Source organism: Somniosus microcephalus, chromosome 10 (genome assembly GCF_052327205.1).
Source record: "Somniosus microcephalus isolate GS21.2 chromosome 10, FLI_Smic_1.0, whole genome shotgun sequence".
In the NCBI taxonomy this organism is placed as follows: Eukaryota; Metazoa; Chordata; class Chondrichthyes; order Squaliformes; family Somniosidae; genus Somniosus; species Somniosus microcephalus.
The window spans coordinates 26,880,668-26,907,568 of NC_140996.1; the positions used below are offsets into that span (position 1 = coordinate 26,880,668).

The 26,901-nt window shown below is 43.2% G+C and overlaps 1 protein-coding gene across 5 annotated transcripts in view; it reads right to left on the reverse strand.

Annotated features, from left to right (window-relative positions):
* Nucleotides 1–7,866: 7,866 nt before the first annotated feature.
* LOC147111480 (endothelin receptor type B-like) overlaps nucleotides 7,867–26,901 on the reverse strand; it is a 45,694-nt gene continuing 26,659 nt past the window's right edge. For 4 of the 5 annotated variants that reach the window (XM_085998540.1, XM_085998538.1, XM_085998536.1 and 1 more), the window contains 3 exons: nucleotides 22,317–22,450; nucleotides 18,401–18,509; nucleotides 7,867–9,716 (listed from right to left, as the gene is read on the reverse strand). In XM_085998540.1, the coding sequence (XP_085854666.1) occupies nucleotides 9,564–9,716; nucleotides 18,401–18,509; nucleotides 22,317–22,450 (396 nt within the window). In that variant the 3' untranslated portion in view covers nucleotides 7,867–9,563. The remainder of the gene's footprint in view (nucleotides 9,717–18,400; nucleotides 18,510–22,316; nucleotides 22,451–26,901) is intronic. The other variant, XM_085998539.1, reaches the window with a different exon arrangement.

The following is a 26,901-nucleotide window of genomic DNA, read 5'->3' on the forward strand; positions in this document are numbered from 1 at the left end:
GTGGAGGTATATTGCACAGCGAATGAAGTAGAGGATGATAAAAAGGCATCGGTACTTCTAAATCTGACGGGCGCAAGGACATACGGGCTGTTATGAAACAATCACTCCAGCCAAACCGATGGACAAGAATTTTAAGGAGATTGTTGATACCCTACAGGAGCACTTAAACCCAACACCGCTGCTGATAGCGGAACGATTCAAATTCTTCAGGAGGAATCAGCACAAGAATGAAAGTAACGCTGATTACCTCACCGAATTAAGAAAGCTGTCAAAGCACTGCCAATTCGGGGCAGGACTGGCAGATTCTCTACGAGACAAATTCGTCTGCGGTCTCCTAAGTGAAGGAACACAGAAAAGGCTACTTTCTGAGAAAGATTTGACACTGGACAAGGCTTTCAGTGTGGCTGTATCATATGAAGCAGCAGCAAGAGGAGCTGCAGAGATACAGCAAAAGCCACAGGACTTCGGCACCCATGAAATGACACGGGGTTTCGAGAGATGTTATCGCTGCGGCAGATCCAACCATGACCAGAGGGACTGCTGGTTCAAGGACAAAGCATGCAGGCAATGCGGAAAGATGGGACACATTGCACATGTATGCCGATCTGGAAACAAAAAATCCACTGACAGAAAAAAAATCAATAAAGAAAGGTACAGAAAGGTACAAATGATGACGGACAGTAGCTCCGAAGACCAGAAGGGCGATAGCGACTCCGGAAACAAGAGACTAAGCTGTCTCAAATTACATAATGTAATTGCCAAAGAAGATTACCAGACCATTTGGGTTACCCTCATGATAGCGGGGTCCCCAGTTAAAATGGAGCTAGATACAGGATCAGCTCTGACCATCATAAATCCACGGGATTACGAGTGGCTATTTCCGCATATACCTTTGAAAGACACATCCATTATCTTGAAGACATATACGGGGCAGAAAGTATACCCCAGAGGGAAAATAAGGGTGCCTGTTGTATACAACGGCAAGGAAATACAGAAGTTGTATTTATACGTTCTGCAAGATGGTGGTCCACCGCTGTTGGGACGTGAATGGATCAGGAAGATACGTTTAGACTGGCACTCCATTCAGGCACTGACGGTGACCAGTAAGAAAAAAACCGATGATGACGTCATACCTGGACGATTAAAAGAAATCTTGGCTAACGCCAAAGAAGTGTTTCAACAGGAACTAGGAATCCTGAAAGGCTCCACCGCCTCAATAAAAGTGGAAGATGCGGCATTTCCCAAGTTTTTTAAGGCAAGGCCGGTGCCATACGCAATTCGTCCAGCAGTCGAGGCAGAGCTGGAGAATTTGGAAAAGGCAGGCGTGTTATCCAAGGTAGATTGGAGCGAGTGGGCAACACCCATCATCCCGGTCATGAAGAAAACGTTGAATAATGATAAATCTGAAGAACAGAGAAAAATTCGCATCTGTGGGGACTTCAAGGTGACTGTAAACCCGGTCCTTCACACGGTACAGTATCCTCTTCCGAGGATAGAAGATATTTTCGCCTCACTATCCGGAGGGAAACGTTTCACCAAAATTGACTTGGCACAGGCATATCTACAGATGGAGGTTGAGGAGGCCTCTAAAAAGTATCTCACGATAAACACACACAAAGGCCTGTACCAGTACAATCGACTGGTTTTCGGAGTAGCATCAGCTCCAGCTATCTGGCAAAGAGCTATGGAGCAAGTCCTGCAAGGGATTCCGGGGAGTCAATGCTACCTAGGCGACATCCTTGTAACAGGAGAAAACGACAACGAGCACCTTGCCAATTTGGAGCAGGTGCTCACTAGACTGAGAGAACGGGGCCTACGAGCAAATCGCCCCAAGTGCAAATTTTTCCAGAAACAAATATCATATTGTGGCCATATAATTAACGAAGAACGGTTGCATAAGTCACCTGAAAAAATTGAAGTGGTCATAAAAGCCCCAGCACCTGAAAATGTCTCACAATTAAGGTCGTTCCTGGGATTGATAAATTACTATCATAAATTTTTACCGAACTTGTCAACTGTTCTGCACCCTCTTAACGCACTGCTACAAACGGGAGTAATTTGGAAATGGAGCGAAGACTGCAAACGTGCCTTCCATAAATGCAAAGGCTTGATCACGTCCAAGGAAGTGTTGGCTCATTACAACCCATCATTGCCAATCAGACTGGCGTGCGATACATCCCCTTACGGCGTAGGAGCGGTATTATCGCATAGATTCCCTGATGGCTCGGAGCGGCCGATAGCTTTTGCGTCACGCTCATTGAACTCAGCTGAGCGTAACTATGCCCAGATTGACAGGGAAGCACTCAGCCTGGTGTGGGGAGTGAAGAAATTCAACCATTACCTACACGGACAAAAATTTACCTTGTTGACTGACCAACAACCCCTCGTCTCCATATTCAACTCTAAAAAGGGCATTCCCATTATGACAGCGCAAAGGCTACAGAGGTGGTCCCTTTTCCTAGGGGCACACCAATATGACATAGAATACAAAGGATCAAAACAGCATGGGAATGCTGACGGTTTATCGCGCCTACCGTTGCCAATGGTAGAAGAGGCACCTACAGTGGACCCAGTGGAGATGTTCCAATCAACCATAGTGGAATGTCTACCAGTAACAAATTCTACCATTGAAAAGGAAACGAGAAATGACCCGACTCTCTCACGAGTCTACGATTTAACGGTGAAGGGATGGCCAGCACATGGTGAACCACTGTTGTCAGCATTCTCGCAAAGAAGAGAACAGCTGTCAGTGTGCCGAGGAACCTTGATGTGTGGATCCAGAGTGGTGATTCCACCCAAACTCCAGGATAAAGTGCTAAAGGAGCTTCACGAGGGGCATCTGGGTGGAGTGAAAATGAAGAACCTAGCCAGAGCGTTTGTGTGGTGGCCAGGTATCGATGGAGACATCGAAGAAATGACCAAGAGCTGTCTAGCATGCCAGAAGGTCCAAAACGCCCCACCACAAGCCCCTCTACATCCATGGGAGTGGCCCTCATCTCCATGGCAAAGGGTACATATCGACTTTGCTGGTCCATTTATGGACTCAATGTTCTTAATCGCGGTTGATGCACACTCCAAGTGGCCGGAGGTAATAAAGATGTCCTCCACCACCACGGAAAAAACCATCGCAGTATTAAGAACCATATTTGCCAGGAATGGGCTGCCTGAACAGATCTGTTCTGATAATGGACCGCAATTTGTGTCCGAAGAATTCAGGAAGTTCTTAAAAAACAACGGGGTTAAGCACTACACGTCTGCCCCATACCATCCCGCCACCAATGGATTAGCTGAAAGGTTTGTCCAGACCTTCAAGAAGGCCATAAAGGCCATGGGTAATGAAGACATAAATCTACAACATAAGGTAGATAACTTCTTGTTTGCGTACAGGAATGCAACACATGTGGTTACAAACCAAACTCCCGCCATGATGTTTTTCAATAGAAGACTAAGATGCCGGCTGGATTTGATCAAGCCAAACATCAGAAGGGACGTAGAGAACCGACAATTTCAAGGCATGAATGAAAGGCCAACTAGAACCTTCCAGATAGGTCAACAAGTTTTGGCCCGGGACTACCGTACCGAGAAATGGCAGCCTGGAACTATTTGCACACGACTAGGACTGCTGATGTATACCGTGGACATTGGAGAAAGCATAATAAGGCGCCATGCTGACTCGATCATAGAGTCATCTGAAAAGGGACAACCTACACCACAACTCTATACGCCTAATGATGAAGCAGAGATACCCATAGTATCTACCTCCGATCCGGTGATACTGGGACCAGATGAACCCGACACTGGCATTCAAACTGAATCAACCTTGCCAAAAGAACCTACTACACCACCGAAAACTACTGCACCACCGAGGCGTTATCCGGACCGAGTCAGGAAGCCTCCAGAGAGACTGACTTATAATTGATTAACTGCAGCAAATGTGTAGATTATTGTTCTTGTAAACATGTTAATTAATGATTACTTAAAATGTTATGTACTAATTTTCTAAAAGGGGAGGAATTATAGTGTATGTACCTTTAAGAGCCCCTGTGTACTGTAATACCGGTAGTGACCACTCGGGTATATAAGCCTGTATAGCGTCTTGTATCTTTTAGTTCACCTCCAGACTTTGTTTAGTAAACACCTGTTAAACCAACTCCTGCATTCCGTGTCTCCATTAACACACGGATACAACAACCCCGACAGCATGGACAGTAATGGAGAGGTGTCCTACCACCACCAAGGGACCAGGGAATGGGCTAGTGCTAGTGACGACCGAATAGGTACTATACCAGGGGGTACACTATGCAGTAGCTTCAGTTATCCTAAACCTTACTGAAGTACACTTACCTGAATGGTGCCCTACGGATACAGAACAGCTATACCAGGCCCTACTAAAAGAAATGTTCAGGAAATTCTACGAATTCGACTTTGCCAACATAAACAAAGCAGAGCTATACACATTACACGCTGAGTACACTATGGGCGCGGGGAGACAAAGAAGGGGAACCCGGAACGATATTTTCACTACCTACAAATCAGTATCCTCTGTAATAAATAACCTGGACGATATAGAACTGCAAACACAAATAAATGGTCTAAAAACCCAACTACGGAAGATCCTAATGGAAGAACATAAGAACATAAGAAATAGGAGCAGGAGTAGGCCAATCGGCCCCTCGAGCCTGTTCCACCATTCAATAAGATCATGGCTGATCTGATCCTAACCTCAAATCTTCTATCACTCTGCATCCACCCGAACCCATGTGATCTCCCGGGAGAGGCGAAAAACCAGATAAAGACCCAATGGCCAATTTGGGAGAAAAAAATCTGGGAAATTCCTCTCTGACCCATCTAGGCGATCGAAATTCTTCCAGGAGATCACTCTGTCCCTATATTTTCTACAGTACTTACCTTCTGTAAAGGCGATCTCCACCCCAGCCAGGAACAGGAATAAAACCATCTCCTGAAATCTAACACAGAATTAGAACACAGTGGTAGGCTCAGAGCTACACGAGGACCAAGCTATGATGGTCCATTTAATGGAAATTATTGTTGAGCTAGAAAGACACGCAAAAACAGTAAATGCACTCATACGGGAGAATAGGAATGCTTCGGATCAGACTGCACAGAATGAGGTGTGTGTGCTATACGGGGCATAGTTGCTGGGCGAGGGCCATAGCAACCTGGAAGATTTAAAACAAGGTTTAGTCCCCTCCTGGATCAGCAACAAGCACCATTTTTATTGGTGTATAAGATTGTTATGTTGTATTTTCTTTCTTGAATAAAGATCAAACTTTCTTGCACCAAAACCAGTTGTCTGCTGCACTTTTGTCACCCCCCCAAATAAGCCCAAGGTCTAGAATCAAAGGAGTGGGAGCGATTCAAACTGCTCATAAGTCAGTGGTGAGGCTGACCCACACACCACCCCCTACGCTCTCATCACATCCTCATCTCTCTGCCTTCCCTACCCTACTCCTGCACATCCTTACTCACACCAACTCACCTTGCACCTCCACCCATCTCTCTCTATCTACATTATCGCATCCCGATCTCATTAGTCACCCCTCACACTCACCATCATCCTAGTGCAATTATATCAACTAACAATACACAAGGGTAGTCACTTGTGTTTCATCCAATGTTTATGTAAAGTTTCTGTTAATGTGGTGTCAAACATAAAAATCTTTATTTTCAGCACTTTCCAGTCTTGGACAGATTTGTGTACAGCTTTGGAAGTGGCTTAGTGAGTTGCAGTGAATGGTGAAACATAACTGTTACCGCCACCACCCCCCCCCCCCACACCGCAATGGTGATGAGTGTGAAAGGAATGGCTTGGTCATTGTAGGGATGCTTTATGGTGTTGGTGTGGGGTGGTGTTAACCTGGCGCATCATGTGACAGCCATATGCTTTACAGCGTAAACGAAATCTGGCCATGATGCGGCCATCCCTGGCCTCCCAGGCAGCAATGTGCTCGGGTCCTCTGTCCTGTGCAGCATCAGGTGATTGTGGAGAAGGTTGGTGTTGTTGGTGCTGCTGGGGTTGGGGCTCATCGTGGTCTGATTCTGAGGACCAAGGTGAGATAGTATAAACGGTACCCATGTTGATGGAATAGACGGCAGATGAAGTAGAGGTGACAGAAACATTCTGTCAATGGTGAGAGTTTTCTTCCAATGAGGTGACTCTGGATGGAGACTTTGCTGGAAAGACTTGCAGCCTGCAGAATCTGTGCTGGAAATGGACTGAGCAACAGCTTCTGCCTGAAGAAAGTGATGATCTGTCAGGTGGGAGCTTTTACTGTACATTTGATGCTGTCAAGTAATTAGCTGGAGTATGGCCACGGGACTCCCGCCTCAGGTTGACAAACGCGCTTCCTGAGCAGTGTGGTTGCTGTGGCCATGCAGTTAAATTTAAAACGTAAGTTAAAAAAGCCTGTTAAAGTTCTGACAACTAGCTGTTAATCATCTCAATTGGGTCCCCCGCTGCTGCCGGTCGGGTCGGCTCCGTGATGACAGATGCACCTGGGGGGGAAAGGCACGTGGGAGCGGGATGACAGAAGGTTCCCAACCCGCTGTCAAAAATAGCAACTTTCCCACCCGACCCGCCATCGATTGTGCCCGCTACCACCCCGGAAAATTCCGACCTTTGTGTCAGTTTTTAGAAATGATAGTGAAAGTGAGAATATATGGACACTAGAGGATGTGGAGCTATCATACGAGATAATTGTGGAAAGGCCTCTAATGTTGGCCTCTTGCACACCCCCGATTTTCTTCGCTCTACCATTGGTGGCCGTGCCTTCAGCTGCCAAGGTCCAAAGCCCTGGAATTCCCTCCCTAAACCTATCTGCCTCTCTACCTCTCTTTCCTACTTTAAGACGCTCCTTAAAACCTACATCTTTGACCAAGCTTTTGGTCATCTGCCCTATTTCTCCTTATGTGGCTCGGTGTCAAATTTTGTTTTATAATACTCCCATAAAGCGCCTTGGGACATTTTACTACATTAAAGGCACTATATAAATACAAGTTGTTGTTGTTTCTGAAAAAGCTAACAGAACTCAAAGTGGGTCAGCCACATCCTGATGGCATCAACCCTCAGTGTTGAAGGAAGTCAGAGAGGAAATAGCAGAAGCTATTATCATAGGAACACAGGAGCACAGGAACAGGAGTAGGCCATTCAGCCCCTCGAGCCTGTTCCACCATTCAATGAGATCATGGCTGATCTGCGACCTAACTCCATATACCTGCCTTTGGCCCATATCTCGTAATACCTTTGGTTAACAAAAAGTTATCAATCTCAGATTTAAAATTAATAATTGATCTAGCACCAATTACCATTTGCGGAAGAGAGTTCCAAACTTCTACCACCCTTTGTGTGTAGAAGTGTTTCCTAATTTCACTCCTGAAAGGTCTGGCTCTAATTTTTAGACTATGCCCCATGTCCTAAACTCCCCAACCAGCAGAAATATTTTCTCTCTATCTGCCCTATCAGTTCCCCTTAATATCTCAAAAACTTCGATTAGCTCACCCCTTAACCTTCTTAATTCTAGGGAAGACAACCCTATTTTGTGTAATCTCTCCTCGTAACTTAACCCTTGATCATAATTCTCCATTCCTCCTTAGCAATGAAAATGGTGCTGACACCGTTCACCTGCATTTGCTCTTTACAAACAAAGACGAACCTGCAGTGTGTTTCCAGGATTTTCCATTTTTGGTTCTTAAACGAATAATGATTGTTCATTACTCATCATGTTACCAGTCTAACATTTCTTTACATTTTGGTTACGTTTCGGTAGCAGGATGCAGTGGCGGAGAGTAAAATGAAAAATGGAGTATTCATTATTGGCTGAATATTTTCAGTGAAGAGGGTTCAGGTTTAAGGCAAAAAATAACTAATTTATTTTGTATGAAACATTCACATTTGTACTGCGATAAAGGCATTAGAAAGAAAACACAATGTTTTACAATAAAATAACTGAAATGATTATGAGAAATATACAGAAGAGAATAATAAGCATTACTTTGGAAATTAAAACATTGTCACATTCTTGTACATGGAGCAATTATTTGTTTCAATACATTTCTGGGATATAACAGATTTTTTTTTATACATATAACAGAAATAGTTACTAGAATACACAAGCTGTGGCCAGGGTAATTTATATTCAGAAATGCACTGTAGCTAAATTAATTGAAAAATGTAGGTGTCATATAAACAATATGTACAAGAAATTTGGAAATGACTTAGTTTTCATCAATGATATAATAATACTATGAATCAAACTGTGTGCCAATTAAATGTTAAATAATTGTGTATTTCGAAATGATTTTTAAAAAATATACATTTACTATTTTAACAAAATAATACTGCAAAACCTTGTAGCTAAATGCACCTTTTTGAAAGTTGTGATTTAATTTGCTGACAATCTGGCCTGCTCAATGGAAATGAAGCCTTACGGGCTTCTAGTTAGAGGCTCGGTGATGAAAGAACGGTCACAATGGTTGTAAATACGAGCATAATATGGTAACTCTTGGTATATGGTAGTGATGTAAGGCAGCACGGGGGCAAATTTCCTCTTCGCTATTCGTAGTGAAATCATAAACACATTTGTTATACAGTACTCGCATTCACAATTTCTCTGCAAATAGAAAACCAGAGGAGATTTCTATCCCGCTCCAAGTAGTTCTTCACTAAGTGAGCACGGGCAAGCAAGAGTTGGCAGAGTTCATCCAGGATCAGCAATTCAAGCTATATCTGCTTGAGTAGTACATCGAAACCTTCATTACAGAATGCTGCCATGGATTAAAGTGTATTCATTATGGGTGCACAACCATATGTGAATATTCACAGCCCAGTTGTACTTTTTTGTTGAATAATGTGATTTAAATGTTATTACTTATTCGAATGCTTGCTGTGTGTCTACTAATATCACATGCCTCTATGATGTTGAAGTAATACCCACGTTGGTGTAATAAAATTCTCTTTATCATGTACGCCAGCTATATGAGTAAGACGTAAATAAAGTGAAAGGGGCAATGGGTCCTGCCCAAAATCCATTTTATGAATAAAATATTGTTCACGAAAGTTTGAGAAAATTGTTGTCTAGCCAATATGACCTATTTAGCTTACTGAAACCTATTTCCTAGCTTGTAATGCATGCTAATTGAAACCTAGTCATCTTATCTTGTAGCTCAGGCTCATTAATCTGTAATATATTTTGCAACAGATTAGTTTAGGAGTCGGGATGTTCTGGTGACCTAAAAGTGCAGAGTCAGACCATTCAAGTGCCTTAACAATGGTTTCCCCTGTCAGTTGGTCTGCCCTCATTTTCTTCCTACTTTTTAGGCTACAGTGAATGCTTAAAGACCGCGTGAGCTTTTCCAGATAGGCTTTCCGTAAATGATGTATGCATATGGAATACACTGCAGTATCTGCCCTTTCTTTGGGAGAGGACTATGATTTGCAATTTGAACTTCTGTCTTTCCTTATGGTAGGGTTAACATTTTTTGTACAGTTTTAGGCAGTGTCGGCATTCTTCCTTGAGATGGATGTGTGGAATACGGCTTCTGTTTTATGAACTACTATATTTATTACTGGAACGTGAATTGCTGTGGTCCAGTCCACGATCGATGCCATTTGACTTCCACTTGATGCAGGACTGCTTCTCATCCAGGGGCAACACGTGCATTATAGTCTTCCTCTGGAACCAGCAGCAAAGGCAGGACTGTATATAACAAAGAAAATTTTATAATTCCCATCATACTAAATAGGTGAGAAAACCTAGAGAACAGCTTAGTGAACAGTCAGTTGACTAGTCTTCCTCATGAATGAAAAAGATCTATAACCTATGCGCAATTTCATTCACAATCCACTTTGACACAATTGGAGCAATAACACAAATTCACTACATGGGGCGATTTTCTTGTTTCTTTTCAGTTATCTTATATTTTCCTCTCTTCCTGTTTTTTTTGGGTCTGCCCAGGTCATAGGCCACACCTGGGATTGAGAGGGAAGGCAGGAAACCAGCAATGTGGCTTTTTCCAATATCACTCTCTGATATGTAAATATGAGCGTTTGCCAGAGAGACTCGCCCTCTTATTTCCGGTTGCAACTTATTGGGAAGGCCCGGCATTATACTCTGTGTCTCTTTCCGCACCCCCCCCCCACCCCCCACAACTAACTAAAAATTAACCTACTATGTACATCAATTTATGTGACCAGATTGACTATGAGATACTCTGTTTTATGGGCGACAATAATTGTTGCAAACTCAGCAATTACACCTAGAATACTGCAAAGGGCTGTCAACAATCAATGGCAAATCGCATAAGGTAGAATAATAAAGCACAGAAGGAGGCCATTCGGCCCATCATGGCTGTGCCGGCTCTCTGAAAGAGCTATCCAATTCGTTACCCTCCCCGACCTTTCCCCAATAGTCCTGCAAAGATTATTATATTCCCATTGATCGAGAATCAAATAGGATTAATTCCCATAGTGCAAACACTAGACTGCTTGTTTAAGTAACATCTCATTGTTATAATTCTATTGAAACCCCCGGACAGACTACTGACACAACTGGTTAACATGTAATTAAATGACTATTGGATTAGATGCAGAAACACCTATTTAAGTATCAATAACTTTAACAGTATACTATTCTTAATACGTACTAACTGTAATTAATGCCAATAAAATCACTTACTGTTGTGGTTAAGATACTATAATTATGACACACAATTTGCATGGTTTTTAGAGATGTATTTTATTCTCATTTTGTTAAAATTATCTTTTTTTTTTGCAGGAAAAAGTTACAAATCAGCTTCAGCCATAATATTGGAATATGATTCATGTAGGTTAAATAATTTAGTAGGGTCCCCAGGTATTTCACCACCAATGTTCCAGAGAGTATAGACTACTTGCGATATGTAACTAGTACCAGGTAGACTATCCTTTATCCGAAAACCTCGGGACCAGCTGTGTTTCGGTTTTCGGAAAATTTCAGATTTCGGAAGGTATTTTATAAGACTGGGAAATTTGTCGGGGGTGGGTGTCGGCGGGGGGGGGGTCGGGGGTGGGGGTCGTCGGTGGGGGTCAGCGGGGGTCCGCGGGGGGGGTCGGCAGGGGTCCGCGGGGGGGGTCGGCGGGGGTCCGCGCGGGGGGTCGGCGGGGGGGTCGGCGGGAGTCGGGGTCGGCGGGAGGGTCGGCAGGGGGGTCGGCGGGGGTTGGGGTCGTGCGCACGACTTACGCTGACCCTCTGCTCAGCGTAAGTCGTGCGCCACTCTGGTCATGTCGTGCGCACGACTTATGCTGAACGAAAAAACCTTCGGTTTTTAGAGGGTTTCGGTTTTCGGAAGTTCGGATAAAAGGTAATTTGAATGCAATGTTAAGCATGTTTTAAACTAAGAATGATTTCAAGTATATTAACTCAGATTTGACCTTTTAAACAAATGCAAATTTGTAGAGCATATAAAATCTGCTGTGGATATAACCGGAACATCGAGGGTGCAACAGTTTAAAAAGAAAGACTCGAATATCAGTATTTATACAAAAGACCAAATGATGGTTGCCTGTGAGTAGGTGACTGCTTTACATAAGGAGAAAACAAGGCTGATACACTGTCAAGTTTTAGTATACCATGATGGCCTTCGCAAATGTTAGCAGGCTATTCATCCATTTTATGGGGGTCGGGGGGGTGGGTACATTTCAACCAAGTTCAATGCTGTCCTCGCCACCACCCACGCACATGGACCTTCCAGGAGCCATCACTGGATAGTAAGAAGGAGGGGGCCCCATGGTAGCACCAGTGCCCCTGCCTGGCTGAGGTCAGATCACTCATTATAAACTGGGAATCTAAGCTGGGACTTTCCTGTTCTCTATACCTCGGTATCGCACCATGTAGTGCATTGAAATCAAACATTATGTACAGTTTTTGAGTGTGTTTTCCTGCAAGACTTTAAGATTTTAAAATGTTGTCTTATAATATCACTGTTTGTTTTTAGGCTGCACCAAGCACTTCATTGATGCTGGGTGATGAGGAGTGATCTGTAAATAAGCACTTGTTCACTACAAGCTGAAGTGTGACCTTATAAACATGATATCTAGTGAAGCAGGGTCAGACAGAACACCTTTGTTACTGGAAATGGCATAACTCCTGACATCCCTATAGTCAGCTAACTGAAGAATAATCACTGTCAGACCACATGACTTAGATTATAATCCCTGAATCGGGTTTATTAGAAATAAAAATAAAATAAACAGTAGCAATGAGTTATAACAACATGATTCATTAACTTACAACAGAATTCCTGGTGGTAAAACAATAAAAGATGCAATGCATTGCTAACCCTCCTAATAACACGGAACTTGGTCCAACATCGGTGGCACGAGGTTGAGCCTTCATTTGTTCAATTCCACATCGATAGAACAGGCACTAGCCAAAGAGTGCATGGTATATTTTTCTGCCTGGGCATGGAGCTGTCAATAAACCCCTTCTTCCCTCACCATCCTCCACAGAACCCTCTTTGGGACATCCTCTACCACAAGAGCCAAATTACTGAGGTTTTGCAGGCATTCAAAATTGTCATTCAATGCGACTTTTTTTTTGCAGAATAAACACAGGTCTCATAGCTCAACCATTAGAAATTACAGTAGCATCCAGACTTGTAAAGTCCCACCATAGTCATAGAATGATTGGATAAACAATCAGTACAGTTGAGATTATTGCTTGCCAGTCCTAATAAAGGGCAAATTCCCTGTTGCATTTCCAGCCACACATGAATGGATCTCTTTCCAAGACAGAGAAACTAAGTCTGCAGTAATCAATTTAAAGTAGTATCCTTAAAAACCTTATTATCAAACAGGACACACTGGGGAAAATTTTAGTGTCTCGTACAAAAATGGGTGTAGACTGATTGTACTTGACCATGAAACCAGGCAGCAATCAGGAACGTTGTATTGTCGCTTAATTTCAGCCCTGTGCCAATTTCCAGCCAGGCCTGGGGTGGGTCTTGGAAGCTTCCATATATAGCAGGTTGAAGCTTTATTAGGATAGTCAAAAGGGGCCAGGAAAAGGTGCTGTTCCATTTTGCATGTGATGGGCAGACAGGATGCCATGTACTCCAGGAAGCTTCCCAGGCTTCCATGCTTTGGCAGCAATAATGTTAGTTACGTTAATTAGTTATGCCTTGATTTTTAAATTCTCATCTTTGTGTTCAAATCCATAGCCTCACCCCTCCCTATCTCTGTAGCTTCCTCCAGCCCTACAATCTTCCAAGATGTCTGAGCTCGTCCAATTCTGGCCTCTTGCGCATCCCCAATTTCCAACCCCCTCACCATTTGGCGGCCGTGCCTTCAGCCACCTAGGCCGTAAGCTCTGGAATTTCCTCCCTAAACCTCTGTACCTCTCTCTTATTCTTTAAGCCGCTCCATAAAACCTAGCATTTGATCAAGCTTTTGGCCACCTGTCCTAATGTTGCTTTATGTGGCTCGGTGTCACATGTTGTCTGATAACGCTCCTGTGAAGCAGCTTGGGACGTTTTTACTATGTTAAAGGCACTATATAAATGTAATTTGTTGTTGGTGGAGGTACCGCTTCCCAAAGGAAGCTGTGCCAGCAGAGCCCCGGTGGCTTCACTACAATCTTTGAATGACTGACACCATCCATTATGCTGGATGGTTCTTTAGAAGTTCCAAAACACAGCGGGGGAGAAATTGGGTGAGTAGCGCCACCTGTTAGCGCCTAAAGAGGCAGTCAGTGGCTGTAGCGCCACTGGCTGCGTCTCCCGCGATATTCAGTAGGGGTGCTAATGGTGGCGTTAGGCATTTGCGCTGCGCCGCCACTGATGACGTCATCGGTGTGCGCAGCGCCCCATTCGTGCCCCGTTCGCGATATTTGGTAGCGAACGCCGCAGTTGCGCCGCTCCCTACCCGCACCCGGTTCACAGGGCCTTACTGTGCCGGCAGCAGCGCAAGTTAAGGTGGAGGTGTGGGGCGGCCGCCAGCACCTCCGTCCCCGACCTCCTAAACACCCCCCCGCGGCATTGTCAGCTGTTTCCCAAGAGCCCGGCACTTCTCCTTGGTGCCGGGCTCATTTGCCGGCACTCGCGAGCGGGGATCGCGCTGTTGCAGGCACCTCCCCCTTAACAGTGGGAGGAAGGCCTGCAGTACCGCAATGTGCCAGGCCGCAGTGTGTGGCGCAGCGGCACGTTGCGCTGCGATATTCAGTTTCAGCGCCCTAAGAGGGACGCGGAGTGCCTTGAGCCTCGCCCCGTGTCCCTCGAACAGCAATGAAACTGAATATCTGACGATCGCTAAAGCCTCGAACGCTGCGCTAAACCCTGCGCTCAGGCGACTTTTGCGCCACTTTGGCGCTCCAACCCAATTTCTAGGCATGTCATACTTTATATGATGCTGCATGAGAAGCATACCAGGGTAATTAAGAGTGAGTGTCGCCTGTTTGGCTGCAGCCAACAAAATGCCACTAACCATTTGTACAGGCCCTGGCATACTTACCTGCCAATGACCACAGTATTATGGCTTGTAGTGTCAACCGTGGCTCAGTTGGAAGCGTCCTCGCCGCTGATTCAGAAGGTTATAGGGCAGTAATAATAGGGGATTTCAACTACCCCAATATTAACTGGGATAAAATTAGTGTGAAGGGTATAGAAGGCGCGGAATTCCTAAAATACATCCAGGAGAACTTTTTTAGCCAATATGTAGCAAGCCCAACAAGGGAGGGGGCGGTTCTGGACTTAGTTTTAGGGAATGAAGCTGGGCAGGTAGAAGGCGTATCAGTGGGGGAGCATTTTGGTGCTAGTGACCATAATTCTGTTAGATTTAAGGTAGTTATGGAAAAGGACAAGGATAGACCAGGAATAAAAATTCTAAATTGGGGAAAAGCAAATTTTGTTAAGCTCAGAGGGGATTTAGCCATAGTGGACTAGAAACAGCTACCTGAAGGTAAATCAGTGTCAGAGCAGTGGGAAGCATTCAAGGAGGAGATCTGGAGGGTTCAGACCAAACATGTGCCCTTAAAGAAAAAAGGTGGGACTAACAAATCTAGAGCCCCCTGGATGTCTAGAGACATACAGGATAGGATAAAGAAAAAAAGGGAGGCGTATGACAGATACCGAGGACTAAATACTCCAGAATCTTTAGAGGAGTACAGAAAGTGCAGGGGTGCAATTAAAAATGATAATAGGAAAGCAAAGAGAGAGCATGAAAAATTCTTGGCAAGTAAAATCAAGGAAAACCCAAAGATGTTTTATAAATATATTAAGAGTAAGAGGATAACTAAAGAAAGGGTAGGGCCTATTAGTGATGAGGGTAATCTGTGTGTGGAGGCGGGAGACGTCAGTAGGGTTCTTAATACTTTCCGTCTGTTTTCACAAAGGAGAGGGGCGAAGCAGACACTGCTATTGGTGGGGGGGGAGGAGTGTGAAATATTAGATGAAATAAACATAGTGAGAGAGGAAGTATTAAGGGGTTTAGCAGCTTTAAAAGTGGATAAATCCCCAGGCCCGGATGAAATGTATCCCAGGCTGTTAAGCGAAGCAAAAAAGGAAATAGCAGAGGCCCTGACCATCATTTTTCAATTCTCTCTGGTTTCAGGTGTGGTGCCAGAAGACTGGAGGACTGCTAATGTGGTACCCTTGTTTAAAAAGGGAAAAAAAGAACAGACCGAGTAATTACAGGCCAGTCAGCCTAGCCTCGGTGGTGGGAAAATTATTTGAAAGAATTCTGAAGGACAGGATAAATCTTCATTTAGAAAGACACGGATTAATCAAGGGTCAGCACGGATTAGTTAAGGGAAGGTTGTGTCTGACAAACTTGATTGAATTTTTTGAGGCGGTTACAAGGAGTGTAGATGAGGATAGTTTGTTTGACGTAGTGTATATGGACTTTAGCAAGGCTTTTGATAAGGTTCCACATGGCAGACTGGTCACAAAGTTAAAAGCCCATGGGATCCAGGGCAAAAAGTCAAGTTGGATTCAAAACTGGCTCGGAGGCAGGAAGCAGAGGGTAATGGTTGATGGGTGTTTTTGTGACTGGAAGGCTGTTTCCAGTGGGGTTCCGCAGGGCTCAGTACTAGGTCCCTTGCTTTTTGTGGTATATATCAACGATCTTGACTTGAATATAGGGGGTATGATTAAGAAGTTTGCAGATGATACTAAAATCGGCTGTGTGGTTGATACTGAAGAAGGAAGCTGTAGACTGCAGGAAGATATCAATAAATTGGTCAGGTGGGCAGAACAGTGGCAAATGGAATTCAATCTGGAGAAGTGTGAGGTAATGCATTTGGGAAGGACTAACAAGGAAAGGGAATACACATTAAATGGTAGTGTAGAGGAACAAAGGGATCTTGGAGTGCATGTCCACAGATCCCTGAAGGTAGCAGGCCAAGTAGATAAGGTGGTTAAGAAGGCATATGGAATGCTTGCCTTTATTAGCCATGGCATAGAATACAAGAGCAGGGGGGTTATGCTTCAACTGTATAAAACACTAGTTAGGCCTCAGCTAGAGTACTGTGGCAGTTCTGGTCACCACATTACAGGAAAGATGTGATTGCACTAGAGAGGGTACAGAGGAGATTTACAAGGATGTTGCCGGGAGAGAGAATCTTAGCTATGAGGAAAGACTGGATAGGCTGGGTCTGTTTTCCTTGGAACAGAGGAGGCTGAGGGGAGATGTTATTAAGGTGTATAAAATTATGAGGGGCATAGATAAAGTGGATAGAAAGGACCTATTTCCCTTAGCAGAGGGGTCAAAAACCAGGGGACACAGATTTAAAGTAATTGGTGGAAGGTTTAGAGGGGATTTGAGGGGAAATTTCTTCCCCCAGAGGATTGTGGGGGTCTGGAACTCACTGCCTGAAAGGGTGGTAGAGGCAGGAACCCTAACCACATTTTAAAAATACTTGGATGTGCACTTGGGATGCTGTAACCTGCAGGGCTACGGACCAAGAGCTGGGAAGTGGGATTAGGCTGGATAGCTCTTTGTTGGCCGGCGCGGACATGATGGGCTGAAATGGCCTCCTTCCGTGCTGTAACTTTCTATGATTCTATGAGGTTGTGGGTTCTAAGTCTCACTCCAGAGACTTGAGCACAAAAATCTGGGCTGACACTCCAGTGCAGTAATGAGGGAGTGCTGCACTGTCGAAGGTGCCGTCTTTCGGATGAGACGTTAGATCTGCTTTCTCAGGTGGACGTAAAAGATCCCATGGCACTATTTTGAAGATGAGCAGGGGAGTTATCCCCGGTGTCCTGGCCAATATTTATCGCTCCATCAACATCACTTAAAAACAGATTATCTGGTCATTATCACCTTGCTCTTTGTGGGAGCTTGCTGTGCGCAAATTGGCTGCTGCGTTTCCAACATTACAACAGTGACTACACTTCAAAAGTACTTCATTGGTTGTAAAGTGCTTTGGGACGTCTGGTGGTCATGAATGGCGCTTTCTTCTTTCTCAAGGCTCTAAGTCAGAAGACATGTCGATGCTGACCCATGCCATTTGCTGTAAGCACACCTACAGCTAAAATGCAGCAGAGCTAGCACATGTAGGGACAGTAACAGTCAGCTGTGGTCTAAAACTTGGCTGCTCCTCCTTGCAGTCATGCTGTAACACTAGCCGATGAGCATGGTACCATGAAGCAGCACAGAGGGACAACTTCCTCTCAAGCATTCAGTGTGCCACCACCTCACTTTCAAGAGACATCAAACATCTTGCTGTTTGTCTGCAGACTTATGTCTGTACTTAGGATTCCCTTTCCCTTCATTTCTCTGCCGCGCCTTAATTGCCTGCCCTCACAGCCTTGACAAAGGCTGATGATGTGTTGCAATGCTTTAAATGGCTCTCCAAAAGCTTGCTGAATTTATGTCCCCGCCCCCCGGCCATTGTGACATTGCCCTTTAATTGCCCTGTCACTTTAAATATCACTTATACAATGTTCCTCTCTCGCCATTCTTGTCAGTCCTAGACTTGTATGAAACTATGCCTGGTGTTGTGAATAATTATGCAAATTGAGCTTAGCCCAGAGAATGGAATGCTATTTGCACTTGATCTTTCAGGTGGGATTTGCACCAGTTCTGCACCGAGATTTGAAGAAGGAAATTGGCCCATTTATGGATTTGTCACAAATAATATAAAAAGTACAAATGCCCTGAAGGGATTTATAATTTATTCTGTAGAATTATTAATTTTAAAATATACGTTTCGTTAGAAAGTACGATTAATAGGCTCACGAACATGATTTTGATTAGCTAATTGTCAGATAAACCTTAGGTTGATTAATATTTTAAGATCTATCATTAAGTTTAAACTTGAGTCATTGAGTTTCAACTTTAGCAACAGCTCTGAATCAAACAACAAGGGTTTTAGGATGCAGATCTTCAAAACAATCATGCTGCTACCTGAAAGCAGTTCCTGAATCTCTTGCTGACAAAGTAGAGTGCAATTGGATTGATGCAGGAATTGAGGGAAGCCATATTGATGCCGATGTAATTCATCAACAGGAGAAAACTGGATGACAAAACAGAAACATTAGAAATGGTTATTTAGAGTTGAAATGTTTTATTATGCATGCAAGTACGTATTAAACATTTCAGGTGCTAATCAAAACATGTTTCAGGTGCTAATCAACCATGTACCAATGAACAAATAAGTCTGAGTATATGTATGTGTTTTATGTGAATATATGTTGTATATTCAGCCCACCAACAATGATCCACTTACTATAGTATTGTAGGAATGTCTAGTTCCTATCCAAAGGCTGAGGTCCACTCAGGCGATCAAACAAAACAAAGTTTAATGGAAACTAACAGGTTTAAACAAGTAACTACAGGAGAACATCGAGTGTAGGTCTGCTCAGTTCGGAGACTCCACGAGGACTGCTAGGGCGGTCCCGTGGTTGACGTCATGACATCATCACGTTCTTCCCACCAGTGGGGGGTCACGTGATGAATGGCGTGACGTCATCGCGTTTACCCGCGCTGTTAAAGTAATCACGCTCTGTACAAGTAAACAGTATAAATAAAGATACAGACTCAGGCTGTAGTTAACATGTTGTTAAAGGGAATTAGATACAAATGATCTGAGTCCTTTAGTGGCTCCGCCACAGTATACATATTTTAATGTTTCAATTGTAACTCGTATGTCTGAAATAAAGAATGAATTTGCATTTGGAGAGCATCTTATCATGTTCTCAGGACATCCCAAAATGCTTTACAGCCAATTAATTACTTTTCACATGCAGTCAGTTCGCAATGTGAAGGCCAATTTACTCATAGCAACCTCCCATAAACAGCAAATGAATGAATAATCATATAATTTGTTTTGATGGTGTTGGTTGAAATTGAAATGTTGGTCAAAACTCTGGGAAAACTCCTTGCTCCTCTTTGAATCGGGCCACGGGATCTTCTACATCCACCTCAACAGGCAGTTTAACATCTCATCCAAAAGATAGCACTTCAGGCAATGCAGCATTCCATCAGATCTGATGTACTGGAATGTCAGCCTATATTAATTGTTTAAATCCATAGTGAGATTTGAACCTACATGTAAATACCAAACATATATAACAAATGAATCATTAATTTGCTATGATCAATTATTCCCCTTTCGGATGGTGGAGTTTCCTTCCTGGGGGGAGGGGTGGGGAATGTCATTACTCTGGTTCAATTTGACAACAGATCTGTAATTGTTTCGGGTCAAAAAAGAATGGGTTTGCAATCCCGACAGACTTTCAGGGGTCGGGAGAGGTTCCCTATTCAACATATCATTGGCAGGTGCCCTCGCCACTATGGGCATACCTCGGCTGCCCACCACAGTGGACCGAAGAACCAAAACATATGAGCAGACTTTTTGGGGATCCAGGCCATGACCCATGCCTCAACCACCAAAAGGCCCCACATCTACTGGCTGGGAGGCTGGTATGCCTCCTTTCACCCAGCGTATTGACCAACTGGTGGATTCCAGGCCATAACTGATGGAACTCGCAGCTTCTGAGTCCCCTGCCCTTGGCCGTGCTCTCTCTGATGTAAGGGACCATATTTGGGCTGGATGGAGTTTTTTTCCTTAAAAAGTCTTTCTCTCTCCCTTCCAGAAACTGGTTGCGGAGGTTGCAAACCCGCATATGTGTGTGCATTCATATCTGGTATAAGCATAGTATAGTCTAGTGTCATTACGTTGTAAGATATATCTATTTTAATGTGATAGGTATTTCAACTGAATAAGTTTTGTAGAAGGCAATTACTATTAAGTAACAGCAATTGTTGCTAAACTATGATACTTAGAATCAATGCGTTTGATTATTCTGTACACATTATAAATTAAACAAATATTTTTTACAAAACATGTCTAGATAAATTATTTCAGAATTTTGAAGTGTTCAATGCAAAGATTTTCTTTAGACATTTCAGTATAACACTACATTCTATTTTTATTAATCATCATTGTATCTGTTATAATTCATAATATTTAATTTATACAGTCTTGGAATCTTTTCTTTCTCCCTGCAATTTTCTTTGTCCTCTTTTCCCCTCCACTCCTAAAAGTATCAACTCTTACTGGGATATAGCTCCAAGAGCATAGCCTTCCTCTGGTACCTCGAACCTCCTACTCATTATTCATGCTTGTGCCTAAATGGTTGGTGTTGGCAGGCAATGGGTGACATCCCAGTGAGGCCAATCCTGTCCTCAACCAGCATATTCAACTCATGCACTTTTCAGTAATAATCACTGGATAACAATCACATCAGGAGCCCTTGCTGATTCTCAAACCCCCTCATGGCCAAGAGGCATGAGCCCATTTGTAGTGCCCTACTGTTACACCCTTCCAAAACTCTGCTGCCTGTACCCTAACTCGCACCAAGTCCCGTTCACCCATCACACCTGTGCTCGCTGACCTACATTGGCTCCCGGTTGAGCAACGCCTCAATTTTAAAATTCTCATCCTTGTTTTCAAATCCCTCCATGGCCTCGCCCCTCCCTACCTCTGTAACCTCCTCAAGCCCTACAGCCCTCAGAGATACCTGCACCCCTCCAATTCTGGCCTCTTGCGCATCTTTAGTTTTAATCGCACCACCATTGGCCGCCGTGCCTTCAGCTGCCAAGGCCCTAAGCTATGGAATTCCCTCCCTAAACCTTTCTGCCTCTCTAACTCTTTTTCTTCCTTTACAATGCTCCTTAAAACCTACCTCTTAGACCAAGCATCTGTCCTAATATCTGGGTGTCGAATTTTGTTTGATAACGCTCCTATGAAGCGCCTTGGAATGTTTTACTACATTAAAGGCGCTATATAAATACAAGTAGTTGCTGTTGGATGAGATCAAGTTTTATTTATTTTCTGTTCTCTGGGTGCATGTGATGCTGCCAATGCAGCATTGCTATTGGCCATCCTTAAATGTCCTGAGATGGTGGTGGTGAGTCTTCTTGGCCTGCAGCAGTCCTTGGGATGGTGGCCTTCCCATGAATTCCAGGAGACTGACCCAGTGACAATGAATGCCTTGTGTGACTTGGAAGGGAGCTTTCAGGTGAATGTGTTCCCATGATCTGAGATAACTTAGCAGAGGTCAAGGATGTTTCTGGGCTGTAGAGCTGTGCTACCAGCTGAGCCATCGGGGGAACTCTCGTGACCTTTTGTATGAATGTTAAATGGAGAAAATCAGAACAGATGTTCTTTTGATTAAAGAGCCAATGTTGCACTTTTAAAACTCGGACTTTTAACATCGGATTTCCAGCATCCGCAGTATTTTGCTATCGTTTTACACTTTTAACTTTAATTCCTGGCTATGGTGATCAACAAATTGAAAATAAGATTTCATTTATTCCTGTGTCATAAGAATTTTTTGAATTAAATTGACATAAACTGGTAATGAGCTCCCATAATACTAATCACAATCACTAGCTGCCCTGAAAGATTCAAGATCTTTATTCATTTGATAAATGCCAAGAACTAATCAGAAAATCGATATAATTATTTGAAATTACAAAACCTTACCTAAAGCATAAAAGTCCTAGTAACAAAGTAAAATACTCTATAGCAAACATTAAGAACCATTCCGTAGGAAATTTGAAACTAGATACAGCATGTTCTTGCTTTCTTTTCCTATTACTTAAGGTGAGCTTTAACCTGCCATATGCAAATGAAATGAAGATTAAAATATTACTTTTTTAATGTTGTAAAAGTGTATAAAATCCCACACTATCAGCCCTATTTCGCCATCAGAAAACAAACTTTAATAGGAGTCAGTAGCTATTTCTCTGGTATATGTTACATACACTGCCCTCTTATGGTAATCTGGTGGCTGCACGTTCCGGTAAGTCTTACCTCAATAGTTCACATCTGTTGGGATCATATTCATCGTAGAATATTTTCATTAAAATACTGCTAAGGTGAAGTGGAAGCCAACAGAGGGCAAAAACAAGCACTAAGCAGAACACAGTCTTTGCTACTTCACGACGCTGCAAGGGAATGATCAGAATGTTATTTACACAATTGAACCCTTTGTTTGAAGAAGCTTCAAGATTAGTAATCAAAGACACTTTGAGGATATTGTATTACTATAGTCATGAGCCTTGGACGAATGCAGTTGAATAAACCCTTTCTACTGCAGTAATACAGTGAAACACACTCAACATTTTAGCATATCACTTCCCCGCGTACCTTTACTGATGTATGAAACTTGCCAACAAGCAGGTGCTTAGCATGGATTTCTGCCACAGGATTGATTTGACGGATGTGTTGCTGTGACCTGTTCATGTAAATATATTTATTCACACCTCTGGGAATGAGCTTTTCTGCAACTTCAAGTATGAATCCTTCGGAGTTAGTGGGGTGGGCAGATAGGTGGCAGATGCAGTTCAATGCGCAGAAATGTATTTTTGGGGAAAAGAACAGTGAAAGGAGTACACCCTAAATGGTAAAATTCTAATCTGAGTGGATGAATAGAGCAATCTAGGACGTCAATCTTTAAAAGTGGAAATGCAGGCATAAAAAAAACCAGAAGACGAGTAGGATTTTAGAATTTATATGTAGGGACCATGATTACAAAAGCAAGGAAGTGATGATTTTGTGCAAATCATTATCACTGAGTAATCCATGCCATTCTGGGCACCCTGTTGATGGAAGGTTATTACAGCTTTGAAAATGGTACAGTGAAAATTCACTAGAATACTACCAGAAATAAGAAGTTATAGTTATGAAGAAAGGCTCAAAGCATTGGGACAATTTTCACTGTAACAGAGAAGGATAAAGGGGGATATAATGAAAATTTTCAAAATTATGAAAGGTTTTGAGAGGGTTAATAGTGAAAGATTGTTGCTACTGGTTGGTGAATCAGTAATGAGGGGACACAAATGTAGAACTGGAAGAACAAAGGGGAAAGTTTGAAGAATTACTTTCACAGAGAGTTATTAGAACATGGAACGTTTTACTGCTATTGAGGCAAAGACTCATTTAAAAGGGAACTATATCAATGCTTGTAAAGGAAGAATATAAAAGGATATGGGGAAAGAACAAGGAATTGGAATTATGATAGATAACCCTAGTTGAAGAGCTAGTGCTAGCATGATGAGACAAGCTGTGGCCTTCTGTAATTTCTGAGATTCCGCAGGATCAGGTAGTACATGTAGGTTTGTGGGGCACTCAGAGTTTAATGCAGTCAATTACATTCTACTTGGTCCAAACAGAATGCATGCTGTTGAACGGTAATCAACTGAGCCACGGGATGGAGATTAAATTGGCAACTTTTAAATAATCTTGATTCAAGTGGAACATTTCTTGGCAAAGCAGTTGTGTGTTCATCAACATTTTGGACTACTGAGACATTCACTTTTTTATGCTGATCGGAGCAAAATTACATTCTGTACCATTTTTATTAAATGGACAATCTGTACTGTGAAGCAGTATCGGGGAACAGTACAAACTTGGCTGTAATGGAGAGCTATCTGTGTACTATGCAATCCGATTATAGCTAGTGGATGAATTGAAATCTAAAAGCTAAACTTTTGAGGTAATGGTAGACAACTGATTATTACTAGTTAAGTATTCACTTGCATTATTGTACACTAGATGGTCAGTATAGCCGGATTATCTGTGAAAACAGTTTCACTATAACGCAGGAATAAGTTGTTTCCATTGCTATCAAGAAAAAGTAGATGTGTGCATTTCAGCCTATTTACATGGCAGCATTAGATATTAATGGGCTTTTAAACTCTATATTAAAAAAAAACTCTTTCATTAGCTGAAAAGTTTTGGCCTTCTGTGTCTTAAAGTTTTTCACATGCACTGAAAAATGGTTTTGTCTGATGCTGCTTTTCAAAATGTTTAGCACTTTCAGCTTTAAGTTCTTCAGCTTTAAGCTGCCTTCATTTGATACTGGCTAACAGACAACAGCTTTAGGTAATGAAGAAGCAGAGATTTCTGCTGTCATCGTCCTATATGAGATTGCACAAGCATTAGAGACTGTCAAAATGTTGGGCCATATATGCCAACACATACAGTTGGCATGTATGTGTTAGCGTACATGTCAACTGTCTTGTGTTTCACACAGCCGTTAACCTTGTCAGATCATTGTGCCTCTATCCATATTGCTCAGTTGAAAAACTGCTCCAGCTCCCCTTTGAGCACCATTCCCAGCGCTGCCCCGGGTCACTATTCCTGGCTCCTGCTACTACCTCCCCAGGGAACTGAACACAGCAGCAAGCTGTGGGAAGAAGTCTCATGATCCTGATACGGGATCAGGAATTCATGCCCATAGCATGCAGCACATTCAAGTCTCCAGAGCAGCAACAGCAGGTAGGAGCTAGAAGTATCCCTAGGAGGAGAGATGAGGGGGAAATGCTGGGGGGGGAAGAGTGCCAGCATAAAATAGCGAAGGGGCAAAAGTGCCACCGTGAACTGAGGCGGGAAATAGAAAAAATAATGCTTGGCAGAGGGCGTCGAGGATGCCTTCATGTCATTGTGACAACTATAGAAACCATGGTAAAACAATTTAACTCCGAGATTTGATAACATGAGAGTACCGATACTTATCCACAACAGCAAACAATTTCTCCACAATAAATATGGGAAAATCCGAACAATTTTGTGCCACAATCTTCCACGATACAAATGATGAGAGGGGTGATTTTGCAATCTGCTACCTCCCTCTGGGAGTGCCATGTTGCAGAATTGCCCCCATCAGGAATAGCTGTGGTTTGTGCTATGATAATTTGTGCCTCTTGGCACTTTTAGTGTAGCTAAATCTCATCGGCCTGTATTCAGAGCTGGTTTTATGTTGTCAGCATTTTTGAAGCTGGCCGGTAAGTTAGTTTTCCAGGTTGGCATGTACATTTTGGAGACTGTACAAGCTTTAGAGAATATGCAAATATTAGAAATTGTACAAGCAATAGCAGAGAAATGTCAAAATGTTAACAGAAAAAGTGAAAATAGTTGTCCTTGCATTGGCAAATTAACCACTTCATTCCCCAGAATGCTCCTGTTTTTTTTCCGATAAACATAGCTGAGACTTCAAAGGAGAACCCTTGACTGTAGCCAGATTTAGATTTTGGGGGCCAGGTACTTTTTATCTGCTGATCAGACTGATGCTAAATTTGGGGCAGTTTTAAGCTCAAAGGTTTCCTGCCCCAACTTGTAGAGAGGACAAAATTTTCTGTCCCTCAGATCTTGGCAAAAGCTAATAATAGAAAAACTAGAGACAGATAAAGGCTGAAAAGCCAAGAGCTGTCAGAAGGATTGAAAATTAAGTTGAAAAAAGTATCAACAGATTCCAATTTGGGGCCGGATTTTTGCCCAGCTGGGCCGGTCCGGTACAGGCGGTGGTCGTGGTGGGTCGTGACCCCGCTGCTGAAAATGACTTTCTCTTAATAGGGCCTATTAAGCCTGCCCAGCGTGTCACCCGGCCCAATTAAATGGTGCAGGTCTGGTGACGTCATTCGCAACGCATTTTCAGCCGGGATTTTAAAGGGACCATGGCCACATTAGATTTGACATTTAATCTAACATAGTGCCACCAGTGCACTACGGCATTGGAGTGCTGCAAACACTGACAATGATTGCAAAGAGGCAGAGGGCTGTACCCAGGTTCTCAGATGTATCCCTCCCCAGGAGACCAAAACAGCCCGGTTGGAAATTGCAGAGGTCACAAGCAGGAATGTGTTCAGGAGGACCTGGGTGCAGTGCCGTAAACATTTCAGTGATCTCATTAGATCAGGAAAGGTGAGTACAAAGCCACACTCAACTTCATCCTGCTGTGCCACACATCATATCCCCATCACGCTGCCTTCCCTACCCTACTCCTGCACATCCTTACTCACACCAACTTACCTTGCACCTCCACCCATCCCTCTCTATCTACATTATCACATCCCATCTCACTGGCCACCCCTCACCCTCACCCTCATCCTAGTGCAATCATACCAACTAACAACTCACAAGGGTAGCCACTTTGGTGTTTTATCCAATGTTTATGTAAAGTTTCTGTTAATGTGGTGTCAAACATAAAATTCTTTATTTTCAGCACTTTCTGGTCTTAGACAGATTTGTGTGCGCCTTTGGAAGTGGCTTAGTGAGTTGCAGTGAATGGTGAGACATTACTGTACCCCCGCAATGGTGATGACTTGGGCATTGTAGGGATGCTTTATGGTGTTGGTGTGGGGTGGTGTTAACCTGGCGCATCATGTGATTGCGGAGAAGGTTGGTGTTGTTGGTGCTGCTGGTGTTGGGGCTCATCATGGTCTGATTCTGAGGGCCAAGGTGAGACAGTATAAACGGCACCCATGTTGATGGAATAGATGGCAGGGGAAGTACAGATGATAGAAGCATTCTGTCAATGGTGAGAGAGTTCTTCCAATGAGGTGAGACTGGGTGGAGACTTTGCTGGAAAGACTTGCAGCCTGCAGAATCTGTGCTG